The sequence below is a fragment of the Rhinolophus sinicus genome, linkage group LG05, assembly GCF_036562045.2.
Source record: "Rhinolophus sinicus isolate RSC01 linkage group LG05, ASM3656204v1, whole genome shotgun sequence".
In the NCBI taxonomy this organism is placed as follows: Eukaryota; Metazoa; Chordata; class Mammalia; order Chiroptera; family Rhinolophidae; genus Rhinolophus; species Rhinolophus sinicus.
The window spans coordinates 165,657,797-165,673,084 of NC_133755.1; the positions used below are offsets into that span (position 1 = coordinate 165,657,797).

The 15,288-nt window shown below is 36.2% G+C and overlaps 1 protein-coding gene across 1 annotated transcript in view; it reads left to right on the forward strand.

Annotated features, from left to right (window-relative positions):
• UTRN (utrophin) overlaps positions 1-15,288 on the forward strand; it is a 463,855-nt gene that overhangs the window by 222,966 nt on the left and 225,601 nt on the right. The window contains exon 51 of the mRNA XM_074333962.1: positions 13,090-13,279. Coding sequence (XP_074190063.1) covers positions 13,090-13,279 — 190 coding nt within the window. The remainder of the gene's footprint in view (positions 1-13,089; positions 13,280-15,288) is intronic.

Below are 15,288 nucleotides of genomic sequence, written 5' to 3' on the forward strand. Positions count from 1 at the left end.
TATATTACTGGTAATAAAGCATGGCCAAGCATTTAATAACAGTTTGACATGGAAGCATTTTATATGTTTTTGGAATGTCATGTTTAGTTAGAATTTCTAAAATGGATTTTCGGAAAACTCAAAGAAGAGAATTATGAGGGAAGAATATAGGCATGAGTATGAGGCTGGAAAGACCTAGGATTCTGGAGGAAGTGACTGGGGTAGCAAATACAAAACTTCATAAGTGGTTAAAGTAGATCGTAGCTATAATACTGATCTTCCTAGCATTTTATACAGCTGTAAGTATTTTATACAGCTTTCATTATAAGAGATTATTAGGGTATATTATATAATAAGTATCCCAAAACTAAAGCAGGGAAGAAGGTGAATTAAAAACAGCTTTGGAGGGGTAGGAGTCTGGGTGAAAAAGGTGAAGGGAGGAAGAAGTACAAATTGATAATTAACAAAATAGTTACGGGATGTAAAGTACAGCATAGGGAATATAGTCAATAATATTGTAATGACTATGTATGGTGCCAAGTGGGTGCTAGATTTATCAGGGGATCACTTGGTAAATTAAATGTCTACCTAACTATGCTGTACACCTGAAACTAATATAGAATAATATTGAATATCAACTGTAATTGAAAAAAATAAATTAATTAAAAAAATAGCTTTAAGGTACAAACTTACAGTTAGAAGATAAACATATTCTGGGGCTGTAATATACAGCATGGTAACTGACTATAGTTAACAGTACTGTATTGTACATTTGAAAGTTGCTAAGAGGGTAGATCCTAAACGTTCTCATCACAAGAAAAAATTGTAACTGTAGTGATGTATGTTAACTGGATTTACTGTGCTAATCATGTTGCAAAATATGCATATATCAAATCATTACATTGTATACCAAAACTAATACAAGTTTGTATGTCAATTACATCTCAATTAAATTAAAACCAGTTCTAACATTAAGAGAGATGGTCCTTAATCATACTTAATCTGTGTTTCCAAAACTCATGAGTAAGAGTTATGACTTTGTTTTTGGTGTAAACAATACCCAGAAAAATTGATCACGTACGGATGTGTGGCCTGCTTTATTTAGCACCTCCAATTCTTTTCTTGCTTTCACTTTGTAAATATTTTAAGACAGTCTACATCACTAGTTAGATTAGATGGAAGAGGCAATTAAAAATGAATTATATTCCAAGGTAGTCTTTCATTTATCATAGCTAAGGCAGCCACCGTGTTCCAATTTTATGGTAGTTACAATACTTGTCCTTATTTTCATTCTCCATTTTTTTGGGGGAAACAGTTAAGTATATTAATACTTAGACATGATTTGGGTATACTGTTATCTGTAAAGCAGGGAGAATACAACAAAAGTGCAGCTCACGGGATCCCTTCATGAGGGACAGTTGGGATTTCTAAATATTAAGAGGAATTTCTCTTTTAAACACAATGATATTTACAGTTTTTAACTGTTTTAATTGGAGATTTTCCTAGAATATACAAATCTTTCCTTCTTAAACAAAGTGTGTGAACGAATATTAAACATTTTTGAATTCTTGGCATTATTGTTGTGAAGACAGAATTAAGGAACTTTAAGAGATGCACGCACTCTTACGGTTCATTTAAACCAGTATTTTCTCAACCTTCTTTATGTCGACCCCCTAAGAAGCCTTTTCAGATCCCTGCCCCCATGCAATTTTAATACCGTGATATACTGTGTATTTGTTTCTGTATTTTATAGTTGTCCTTTACACATAAAAAGAGTAAATTTTTTGCACTCCCCTCCCCCACCTCACCCTGCCAAAGAGTCACTGTCAGCTCAGTTAAGAATACCTCGTCTGATCTAATGCTTTCAGGCTCGGAGACGTTTCAGTGACATGTTCAGAGTCACACAGCATAACCAAGAAGATATGTTTCTATACTAAATTATGATCATGCTCTGCATTCTAACGAATTGGTGGTAAATTTATGCAGGCTGCTACGCTTTGTGAGATTTTGTGCTGTATTTTTAGTGTGTAAATTTTATTGGGTATCTTCTCATTGTCAGGCGCTGTGCTCAGCTCTTCACATGCACTATTTCATTTAATCCTCACAACAACCAGTGGAGACAGGCAGCGTTTTCATCAGCACTATGCTGATGAATACACTGGAGCAGAGAGAAGTGAAGCAATATCCAAGATCCACAGCTCCGACAGGCAGAGCTGGGATTGGAACCCAAGCCTTTGTGTCTGTGTGCTCAGGCTCGTAACCTTGTTCACAAATAGTTTTATTTTTCTTCTTTGCTCATCAGCATGTCAGCTACTGCTGGTGATTGCTCTGTGTACCCACCTCTTGGATCTGTCCAATGATTCCACTTACTGATTCTTATCTGAGTTGAGTTTAGAAGCCAGCTCTGATTAAAGATATGGGCGCCTCTGCAATGACTAATGTAACACTCTCCAGGGTGTGGCCATCGTGCCCTCTGGAATGGCCGCTGAGAGGCCCGAGACCATAGCTCGCCTGCTATTTCCCCACTCTATTCTGAATAGATATTATTGGCAGCCAAATTCTGGAGGGGTGAAGCGTTATTGTACTTACCCATGCATTAGTGTTATTGCAGCATAATGTGTGACATTTAATATCAGCTTTCAAAGGAAATGTTTTCTGTGAATTGCAATTGGCCTAGGTAATTTGGCCATTCAGAGTTACAGGCCGACAATCCCTTATCGGCAGTGCCAAAATCCAATACTCTGTGATAACAGAAAGCTTTGACTTGACATGAGACTATTTATTATAGTCTTTATTATCCTGCTTGGTGTGAGTAGCCTTGTTCCTACTGCAGAAAGAGTAATGTGTTTGCTGCCTTAGACCCTACTTGGGGGTAATATGTCATATAGATACATTCATAATAGTTTTCTAATGCACAGAAAGTTGTAATTCTGAAATGGCTCCCAATATTTTGGTTTCTGATTACAACAGGTCTGTCTCTAACATTTTAAACTAATTGACCTATCTTGGCCATTATTCTTTTAACCTGTGAAATTTTTTCCCTTATATCTCTTAATGCCAGTTAACAAATGTTTTAGTGCAAATTGAGATAGCGATAGTTGAAATGTGCTTATAGTAACTTTTGGATTGGGGTCTGAAATTTTATTTTAACTCTGGACTGCCTATGTATATGTAAATGTATGTGTATGCACATAGGTATATATATGTATATACACACATACTCCCATGCACACAAATATACATACATATAATTATTTATGCTGCAATATTATAAAGGAAATGAGACCACATAACTGTTTGTTGCAAAGACTATCATATATCATCAATTACTATTTATTTTTCTCTTTGCCCTTATCCCTTGGAAGCCATATTTTGCCTTGACTCTTTTAAGGCTAGTCCTGGTTTGTGCAGGAAGAACGGAAAGCACGTGGCTGTGGCATCTGGCAATCCTTGATTAAAGTCCCAACTTATTCAGTTACCATCTATGTGACTTACCAATCTTAAGCAAGTTATTTCAGATCACTGAGTCTCACTTTCCTTGGTTCTAAAGTGGAGAACACATCTAACGTGTAGGATTATTGTGAGGATCACCAATTATGTATAAAAGTTCCCTGTACATGGTATGTGTTCAGTAACAGGTTACCCACATTATCATTGTATGCCCTGTCGTATTACATCTTCCTTAGAAATCCATTGCCCATAGTCTGTGTTACAGTAGTGTCTACGGTTAAATTAGCAGAGGGTCTCGAGTCACTATCAGTTGTTTGTCTGTAGTCATTTTGAACAGTCTCTACTTATTAGGTTGGTGCAAAAGCAATTGCAGTTTTTGCAATTATTTTTAACCTTTAAAACCGCAATTACTTTTGCACCAACCAAATACATTAATGATAAAAGAGGTGATTGTGTGATTTACTGAATGCAATAAAGATCGTCTAACTATTTATTACCAGATGAACCTTTTAGAACAGGCAACTTTGTTTGTTAGTATCTTCGTCCATTCAGGCGGTTGTAGCAAAATACCACAGTCTGGGTGGCTAATAATCAACAGAAATTGCGGAGCCTGTAAGTGCAAGATCAGGTTGCCAGTGTGGTTGGGTGAAGACCCTCTTCTGGTCCCAGACTTCTCACTGTGTCCTCACATGCCAGAAGCGGCCAGAGAGCTATCTTAGGCCTTTTGTAAGGGCATTGGTGTCATTCATGAGGGCTCTGCCCTTATCACCTAACATTTCCCAAAGGCTCAAGTCCATCACATTAGGCATTAAGATCACACAATACGAATTTTGGGAGAACAGACACATTTAGACCACAGCATTCAGTAAAATCGTCATGGGTGCTAAATTTACATTGTATTTACGTGTTTTCTGCCTTAGCAGAAGCCTAACCACCCTGGAAAGAAAAGGTGTAGTATTTAAGAAGACCTTGTTTCATATGAAAGCCACCAATACAAATTCATCTAGTGAAGGAACTTTATTGTCTTCTTTTGCAATGACAGTGTCTTTCTAATGAATGTTCAGTGATTTATTATTAATGACCAGCTGGACATGTAGAATGTACATAGTTTACAAAGGATTATATAAATACTGTGTCTACTAGAGACTGAATTTGTGAAACCCTTGACTATTATGAAAACAGATTACATTCCAAAAATTTGAATTTACTTTTGATTGCTTTCCCAATTATTTTTGTTGTATATTTTGAAACTTTTATTATTTCTGTTGTTACTTTTCAGTAATGGTTGTTTATTGTCCCTATAGAGTAATAAAAGTGAAACATTCTCCTTCAGCCTTTATCTGTTGTATATTTGGTCAATTCCTTTTAACAATGACCAATAGAAGATACTCATATTGGGATTGCGTCTTATGGCCTATCATCAACGAGGCTCAACCTTTATGCTCTTAAAATGAATGCCATAGCAGCTGTCCCCAATGATCTATGGTGTTTTGGTGACCTATTCTTATTACATTAAGATTGGGTAATTGTCAGGCACTTAAAAATTCACTCCATGGGATTTAAGGAGGCTATTCTAAGCTGCTAATGCCACACCACCTAGGAAGCTCGAGAGGCCGCCTACCCCACACCCACACCCTGGGGATATCTGCAGTGACTAATTCTTCTTTCAATCAACTGCATTTGCCCCCAATGGTATTATAATAGATTTTCCAGCTAAATGTTATTTTATTTACCAAAGAACAAAATTAACTTGTGAAGGTGCCCATTGAAAAAGCTCAAAGAATGTCTCATTTTCAGTGTTCTACATGCCACTAAAACTACTGATGCTACTATTTTTCTGCTCTAAATAAGATAAATATACTTAAATCTCATGTAATTGTACAGGTCACCTTTTAAGTACATCAAAATTTAGCAGCACATATCTGTGGAGGGTTCCTAAGATGCTCTTTTTCATTAATGTCTAAAAAAAAAAGAAAAAGATCTATTTATGTTCACTCTTTTGACCATGAACACTTGATTAAACAATATATTTTGTAGCTTAAAATATCAAGTATTATTTAACATCTTTAAACTATTTTAAAAAGTCAGTTATGTGGGTGGCCACATTTTGTTATGCTACAAAATAACTGTAAGCTATTTTGATTGTTACTGTAAGCTATTTTGTAACATCAGTTGCCTTTATAACAGAAATCTCTTTAAAAGCTAAGAGTTTACATTTTAAAAATCCCAATTCCCTTAAATGTAAACTATTATAAATCTGTCACACATGAATTCCTTTAATCTTTTATGAAAGCTATTTATGTTTTTAGTGTGCACCATTTTTTATACTAAAGAATCTATAGTTTGTTACTTCTGTTGGAAGTAAAAATTCTTCTTTCTGCTCAAGTTACCCTTTTAACGTCAAATGTTGTATCTTTTAGGTTTTTAGCCTGTCCTTATTCTTTATGATTTATAGGTGAAAAAAGATTTTTATAAAACTTCTCTTCTTTGCCTTTGTCTAGTAGCCACAATTCTCTAAACTTAAAATAATTTTTTTCTATTATAGTTCTACTTTCCCTATGTTCTCTCATTACATTTTTCAGAACGTCCACTAGTTCTCTTCTCATCTTGCTTGAGCTGTAACAACCAGAACACTGCCAGATACAAACTCTGCATTGAGAATTGTCGACTAATATTAGTTCCAAGCTGAGTATCATCTTCGGGAACGTCCATATTAATACATCCCAGCCATGCACCTATTCCCGTCAGTAACATTTTATTTACATGCCGTGATTCTCAGTGAAGCTAAATTTGAAGCTGGAGGTGGGGGTGAGAATGGAGGAACTCTTCTAGCAGGTTTTATAGTCTCTGTGATGTGATGGATTATGTAGTTGTAAAAGGACCTCTGGAAATTCAGAAATGGGTCCTTTACTCATCCAGTCCAAGCAACTTATTTTAAGGATGAAAAAAAAAAAAAAAAAACATGTAGATTTGAAGTGATTTACCCAAAGCCATATAGCTAGTAAGTGGCAGAGGTGGTAGAATTAGGTTGTTTTCTTCTGTGAACACTGCACCAGTGGCATTAATGGTAATTTATTAGCCTGTGTAATAAAGTGTGTGCCAGAAAATGTATACACATTTTAAGAAAGAAAAAAACTATTAAAATTGTAATACTCAATATATACCAATAACAAAAGATGAATACAAGTCATGTATATACATTTTTTGGCATCCCCAGTATATATATACTATGATTATAAACATTTTAAATGATGTTTATTATAATGAAGATAATTTCGACTGCTGTAAGCAGAGTTTAGTTTTCAGTATGTTCATTATTTTTAGTCGTTGATTACATTCATGAGAAGAAAAATGACACCAGATATATGTGAACTTAAAAGATTCCCCAGAACATTTATTATTCAATTGCACATTTGCATGCTATAAACAAAATTAATTTTTAAAAAATTAATTAAAAAAACAATTGCTCAGTATTTCACCAAATTCATATATAAGGTTAGGGAAAATAATATTTATTGAGTGTTTGCTATGTTTATACATTTATGTGTGTATACCTCATTTTCTCTTTACAATATTGCAGGGAGGGAGGTATTATTCTTACTTTTGTATTAGTTTATTCAATAAATGCTTGCGAAGTTGCTACTGTATGCATGCCCTGGGGGTACTAAGTGCATTGATGATTGAGAAACTTTAAACAGACAAGAAAACGGTCACTTTCAATCGAGATCGTAGGTACAGTATAATGAAATAGGCAGAATCGTGGCTCCCAAAGATGGGGAGACTATCTTGAATCATCTGGGTGGTCCCAGTTCCATTAATGGGTCCTTAAAAGTGGAAGGGGGAAGCAGAAGAATGGGTCAGAGAGACGTGACCTGAGGACTGAACCCCCTTCTGCTGGTTTTGAAGAGATGGGGCCACAAGCCAAGGAATGTGACGATCTTTAGAAGCTGGAAATGGCAAAGAAGCAGATTCACCTCTAGAGCCTCTACAAAGAAACACAGTCCTGCCTGCTGACGACTTGATTTTAGTCCAGTGAGACCCCTCTCAGAAACTAACCTTCACAACTGTGAGATAAACTCTGTTACTATAGGCCGGTGTTTGTCGTGCTTTGTTACAGCAGCGATGGCATGCTAATGACCATGGGAAGGGACATCCTGGGTGCTCTGGGGTGAGGTAGCACAGGTTTGAAGTCATCTGCACCAAGTTCTGGAGGATAAAGAAAAGTTGACCCGGTGGGGTGGGGAAGGTTAGTGGGGGGAGGGAAGAGGAAGGCTATTGAAGGAAAATGAAGTAAACAGTAAAGCTCTGGATGTGACAGAGACAGTGATGACTTTGAGGGTTAGTCATTGGTTCATTTTTATAAGGAAATAAAGCTGAGGCTTGAAGTGATGAGCTGATTCTTAGGGAGGTAAGCAAGACTCAGGCCACATGTGCTAAGTGGGTGAAAATGATGCTCAAGGGGACAGGCACCTGCTCAGGCTTTCACAGCCAGGCGGTGATGGAACCTTTTCTGCCTCGATTCAAAACGCTGCTTCTTTGGCTTTCATGACCAACAAAGTAGAGTGCCCTTACATCACCTCACAGCTGTTTTTCGACAAAGTGAATATTTTTAATGCAGAATCTCTTTCCCACTGACGGCCAGGACATAATTTGACAGTTTTACAAGGAATCTCTTCGTTTCTGGATTCAGCATGTTCCACTGGTCACCAAAGTGTGTCGCTGGTATTATTCGTCCCAATGGATGCAATGCTCTCCAAGGCCACATGCTCCTGATCCTCTTGGCTCCCTTTTCATCTGAACCGTGACTTTAGGGTTTTCATCTCTCCTGCTAGCCTGGTCCTCTATGCTTATTTGGTATATAAATTTCTCTCCTGTGATGGGAATCCTCTGACTTTGCCCCAAGGGATTCTCAGACATTTGCATCCTTTTCTCCAGTCTGGGTTTTCTTGGGGTTTAATAGAACTAATCTATAATGATCTGTTTTTACATTAGCTCCTTGCCACCTAGCCTATTATGTGCATATGAATGTTGTTAAAAATAAAGGATACTGATTATGTAAAATGAAAGTGTTTGACTTTACTAAATTTTATAATTACTAAATTTTTATGAGTGTTTTTAAAATAAGAATCATCTGTTTGTGGTTGATTAGTTGCACGTGTGTACGCCTTTGAATTTTTGCATTCTAGTGTCTTTTTGGCACAGCCTTTATCTGGCTATTTCTGAATTTTTTTTTCTGTTGATGTTTTAATAATTGTAAATATGAGCAGGGTTAGATGGAAGATAAAACACCACCACTACCACTAACCCAAATTCTGGTAGGTAACGTCTAAATTTTAAAAATTAAAGAAATGTATATGCACATGATTACAAAAAGATTAAAAGTATTACAAGGTTTATAAAAAAAAACCCACAATGATTCTCTTACTACTCAACACAATCCCTCTCCATAGGGGCAACAATTTTTTTTATGTCATTTATATATTTCCATATTCTAAATAAAATGAGCATACCATTATCTTTCAATTCATCAATATTAGACATTGTCTATTGACCTTCTATTCTGGTAAATATATAGGATATAGCTTTCTTATGCTACTATTCTCTTTCTCATCATTGATTTTGTTTTCACTTTAAAAAAAAAATTGTGGTAAAATACACATAGCATAAGATTTACCCTCTTAACTATTTTTCATTATACAGTTCAGTGCTATTAAAAACATTCATATTATTGTGCAACCATCACCGCCATCCATCCGTATAATTCTTTTCATCTTGTAAAGTGAAACCCTTTACCCATTGAACACTTAAGTCCCAGTTCTCCCTTCATCCAACCCCTGGCAGCCAGCGTTCTACTTTCTGTCTCTGTGTGTTTGTCTAAGTACCTCAGCTCAGTGGAATCATACAGTATTTATCTTTTTGTGATTGGCTTTTTTCACTTACCGTAATGTCTTCAGGGTTCACCCATGTTGTAACATGTGACAGCATTTCCTTTTCCAGGCTGAATAATATTCTATTTATTATATGTGTATACGACATTTTGCTTACTATCCATCCGTCGATGGATATTTGGGTTGCTTCCACATTTTAGCTACTGTGAATAATGCTGCTATGTGCATTGATGTACAAATATCTCCTTGAGACCCTGCCTTCAGTTCTTTTGGGTATATACCCAGAAGTGGAGTTGCTGAATCTTGTGTTAACTGTATTTTTAATTTTTGAGGAACTGCCATATTGTTTCCACAGTGGCTGTACCATCTCATCACTGAATTCGTAGGTAAGCAGATATTATTCAGTGTTGACACTATTATGCCTGTCTAAACATCAATGACAGCCAAGCACTGAAATTTGCTATAATTTCGCTTCCTCTCTGTTTGTTTTACCTAAAGATAATAATTGCCTTGTTTTTGTATTCTTAGTTTTCTTTGCACCAATTGCTAATTCTTCCCACATTTTTCCCATGATCTGACAGTACCCATAGCCCACAAAGTCAGTCACGTTAAGCAGTCTGTCACTTCTAATGTTTTTCCTCGGAGATGTGCTTTCTTGGTCTGCCACACAGCCCTTCTCCTGGGGATTTTCTCTCTTTTCTTCCTAGTCTGTAATCCCTATTTCCTGGATCTTATGTTTTTTTCTTTCTTTTTTTTGTCCTATTTTGGGTTATTTTTTTGTTTTGTCAAGGTGTTTCCTTTGTTAATTTTGTCAAATTTAAACAAGAAACATGGCAGTTGGAATGGTGACGCCAGCCCTTACCTGATCCAATTTGGATTCATCACCCCTCTTTTCTGAGGTCTTTCCCCATTAGCATGGGCGCTTGTATGCTTCTCCCTGGGTTGGATCTCTTGTTTTCATGCTTCTCATATCTTCTCCTTTTGGATTTACAACCTGAGTTTTGTGGAGCACATATCTCAGTAGCTTCTTTAAAAATGATATTTGGGAGGTAATTTTAAAGGCATATTATAAATCGATCTTCATTGTTCTATAAATGCTTATTATAATACCATAATAAGGACTCTGAGAAATATGGAGATACAAAAGACTGCTTCTTACCATAGTATGTTTATAGAATAGGTGGACAGACAAGAAATCTCCATGGTACAGTTACGGTAAATTTAAGAGTGAAATAAGATCACAATCTAAGGGCTTTCCCAGAATACATGTGACTATTTTCTGTATAAAGAGGCATACTAACATTTTATGAACTCAGACAAAGGAAACCTAATTGGGCTGAGATGTTTTGGAGCAGGTCGTCCTTAATCTTTGAAAGATTAGTAGGATTTTTATAAGTGGAGATGGTTGAATAGGTCATTCATATGTAGATATAAATTTTTTATGTGGACATAGTATTAAGAATATTCTTGAGAAAAAGGAACATTCCATTTGACTTGAACAGAGTACTGGAGAAAAGTTAGGGATAAAGCTGGAAAAGTAGATTAGTGATAGTTTATGGAGGGCACTGAGTCCTAGGAAAACCAATGTAAATTTATTCTGTAGGCAGCCAAAGTCTACTGGAGGTTTTTAGTAAGCAAATGCTGAGGTGAGGTTGCTGACGTTCCAGAATGTCATATAAATGGAATCATGGTATGTAGCTTTTGTATCTTTCTTTCACTTAGCAGAATGCATTTCAGATTCCATCCATGTTGTTTCATCTATCAGTAGTTTGTTTATTTCTCTGTCTCAGTAGTATTCCATTATATGTATGTACTACAACTTATCTGTTTACCAGTTGATGACATTTGGGTTATTACCAGTTTGGGGTCATTATGAACAAAGCTGCTATAAACATTTGCATATGGATTTTGTGTGGATATATGTTTTCATTTCTCTTGGGTAAATACTTAGGAGTAGGATTGCTGGATTGTATCTTAAGTGCATGGTTAACTTTATAAAACAAAATGCCAAACTTCTTCCAAATGGCTGTTTCATTTTCTACTTCTACTTGCGATGTGTGAGAGTTACAGTTGGTGCGCATTTTCACAGACTCTCGGTATCGTTATTTTCTTAGAGCTGTTCTAATATGTAATGGTATCTCATTATGGTTTAAATTTACGTTTCTTTGATGATTAATGATGCTGAGCATCTTTTTATGTGCTTATTTGCCATCCATATATCTTTTATGATGATGTGTCTATTTAAATCTTTTATCCATTTTTTAAAGAATGTTTATTGATCTGTAAAAAAGATACCTGTTCGTTATAAATTCGAAGAATGCAGAAGAGTATCAATAGCAAAGTAAACCACGTTAAATCTTAGCACCTGGAAATAACTATTTCAAAATTAAGATAACATTCCAGACATTTTTCCTTCTATATATGCAAATAGAAGGACAAATGGATGGATGTTGATGAATGGATGGATCAGTATATGGACAGATAGAAAATATGTATAAAAGAGATCATATTATGTGTGCTGATTTTTAAATTGTGATATAATTCATATACCATGAAATACACCCTTTTAAAAGTGTACAAATAAGTGGTTTTTAGTGTATTTACCATGTTGTGCAAACATCCCCATACTCTTAATTTCAGAACATTTTATTACCCCCCGCCCCAACCCCACCATTCATTAGCAGTTCTTCCCCATTACCTCTACTCCCCAGCTCTAGTCAACAGCTAATCTATTTCCTCTCTTTATGGATTTACCTTTCGGTGGTTTCATATAAATGGAATCACACAGTATGTGGCCTTTTGTCTGGCTTCTTTCACTTGGTATAATGTTTTCAGTGTTCATCCATGTTGTGGTGCGAATCGGTACTTCATTCCTTTTTATGGCTGAATATTTCCTGTGTGAATATATTGCATTTTGTTAATCAGTTTCTCAGTTGATGGATATTCGGGTTGAGTCTACTATTTGGCTATTATAAATAATGCTGCTTATAAACATTTATGTACCACAAGTGTTTGTATGGACATACATTTTCAGTTCTCTTGGGTTTCAATACCTAGGAGTGAAATTGTTGGTACCCATTTTTTATATTGTTTGTTTTCTTATTATGGAGTTTTGAGGTATATAAAGTTTTATAGATTGAGTTTAGAGGTGTGTACATCTCTTAAATCATGCAACTCCAGGATAGCTCTGTTTCAATTTGAATGTAGATTTAATGAATGGTTTATAAAAGCTTGGTTGTCCAATGTCTTCCAAATATAATGTTATTAAATCATCTTGAAGAAACAATTTATATTGATCTGAATTGTTTAAAATATGTAAAGTAAGCCCTTTAAATTATTTTTATTTGATCTTAAATGTTTCTTCAGATTTTTCTTCTTCCTGGAATTCATTTAGTCACTCCTTGTATGAATATTTATTGATAGTGCCTTTTGAGTGTCAGGCATTATGCTCAAGTATTGAAATAAAATGTTTAGGGAATAACTGAACATACACTTACGAGTTATGAAATGTAGCCGTAATTATTTTATATTACGGTTGTGATTTTGTTCATATTTATGTGTCTCTCTCCCTCTCTCTCCTCACAATTCACATTACCCCTCCATTAAGGATGACTCAAGACACACGTATAAGGAAATCTCCCAGTTATGTTAGGAACGTAAAAACATAAAGGTTCTTTTGAGGCTGTCTGTCCATTTTTCCTTGAGGGTGTGCCTGATGTGGACTGTCACGCCGTCAGTAATGGAGATGTGTCTGTCATGTTGTTCCTTGCAGCATCGCTGACAGACAGAGTGCCTTGGAGGCTGAGCTGAGGACCGTGCAGGCCGCGCGCAGGGACCTGGAGAACTTCCTGAAGTGGATACAAGAGGCAGAAACCACAGTTAATGTGCTTGCGGATGCCTCTCAGCGGGAGAGTGCTCTTCAGGACACGGTCTTGGCCAAGGAACTCACACAGCAGATGCAGGCAAGTGCTCGGGGCGGCTGCAGCCAGTAGTTTTAGTTACACTGTGCTTGTTTGATCCAGCTCCATGCAAAGTTACTACCATGCAAGGTGAGCTTGTCACCTTGTTCTGCTCTGGAATCCATGTGCCCCTGTGAATAATTGGTTTCTGGAAATAAGATCTATAAAGTACTTTTACTTAATAATTGGGGAAAAACACCTTATTTTATGGAAGTAATAATTCTTTACTTAGACTTATAGACTCATAGCTGTTCTGTTTTCTGTCATTTTAAAGCCCTATTACAGTTAGTCTTATTGAATCTTACATTATAAGAACATTTCCTCCTAATATGAAGTTGTTTCTTTCTCCATTTATTATAAATACTTAATATAAAAGCTGCAAAGGCTCTATGGGTTAGTTTACAACCAAGAACATTGGGCTTGAAGGTATTACTTTTATGTGTTTAGCTTGAAAAATACCATATATTTAGTCTGAGGTTCGAGTTCCTTCTACACAAAATGTGGGAATACAAAATCTGTCGTTTAAAAAATCCGTATGAGGACTCTTATGAAGCCTACCTGAATCCTTTTACTGCCCCCAAGTACAAGTGCATTAATGCCCTTGAACGCCCATTTTCTTTGTGCAGAATGACCTACTCTTGCCAATCACAGGCCTTCACACTTAGAACTTGGTTTCAAGTCTGTTTCAGTGGAGAAGTCTCCTCGTCTGCCCGTTTCACAACTGATTGCTTCTTTATGCCGTGGCATTCCCACATCATTCTGACAGTTATTATTTCTGATGTGCTGGTCAACTCATGACCCATTGTCATCTGATTCGTGTCTCCTCCTGTCCCAGTTGACTACATAGTTCTTCAAGGGCAGACATTTACATTATCTCATATTGTGGCCCACACTGTGCTCTGTCTGCAAACTCTTAAGTAGATACCGACTGCTGCCCTTGGACCCTCGCTTCACCATTACGGAATTCAGTACGATGACCTTTTGTGAATGCTTTCTCAGGGACGCTTTCCCCTTGAAACGTCAAAATGTTAACAAATACATGGGTCTGGATAAAAGGGCACAGACACGTTCTTGGAACTATCTTATTCTTGCACGTTTGCTCTAAGTTTGAAATTGTTTTCATTGAAAAGTTATATATATTTTTAAAAGGACCTTTTCGGAATAGTTTTATTTATAACTTGCTCCCATGCATGCAGACCACTCAGGTGTATGGTTGACTTCACTAGTTTAATTTAACAAAAATCTGTGTGTCCTTACATTCCTTCTTATTTCTTACTTGTTGCATAATAGACATGTGTCTTGGTAATGAAAGTGACCAGGCACGTATCGAAGTTAGATATGTTCTTTTGTCTCACCCTCTAGAATCTCATCTGGTCACCTTAAATGCCAATTGGTAAAATCGGTAGTGATCACCTTGTTTTTAGGGGATTATAGAGGGCCCTGAATGTGAATCGATGCTAAAATGTATTAATTTTTATAACTTAAACAACTATAAGCCTGACCTACAAAGGCTCATGGATACTTAATTTATGTAATGGTGCTAAACTCACAAGATACCTAGCCTACGCATATGGTAAGTAACAGCTTATAGACAGTGAGCAAAGGAGGCTTGAAATAAACTCAGTGATGGGCACCAGCAAAACACAGGCCTGCCTTAGGATTTAACAATGTCTTCTGACACATTGGGATCTAGTCTTACCATAGCCCAAACTCATCTCAATATTTGATGAATATTCAAACTGTGGAAATACATGTAAATAGAGCTGTTTAAAATCTTTCTAAATAAAAATAGCTATGCACAGGATTACTTGTCTTACAGCAACCAGCATCAAGAAAGAAAGGTTGCTGACTAAACTACTAAAATACATTACAATGTGTAGAGTAAATGCTTCTCAAAAATAATTTAATATTGGTAAAATAGTCTGTTTTGCTTCATAGGGAACATTAAAAAGGGTATTTATTAAGAGCCCATTAAAACTTCTTTGTTTGTCTAACGACAAACACATGCATTT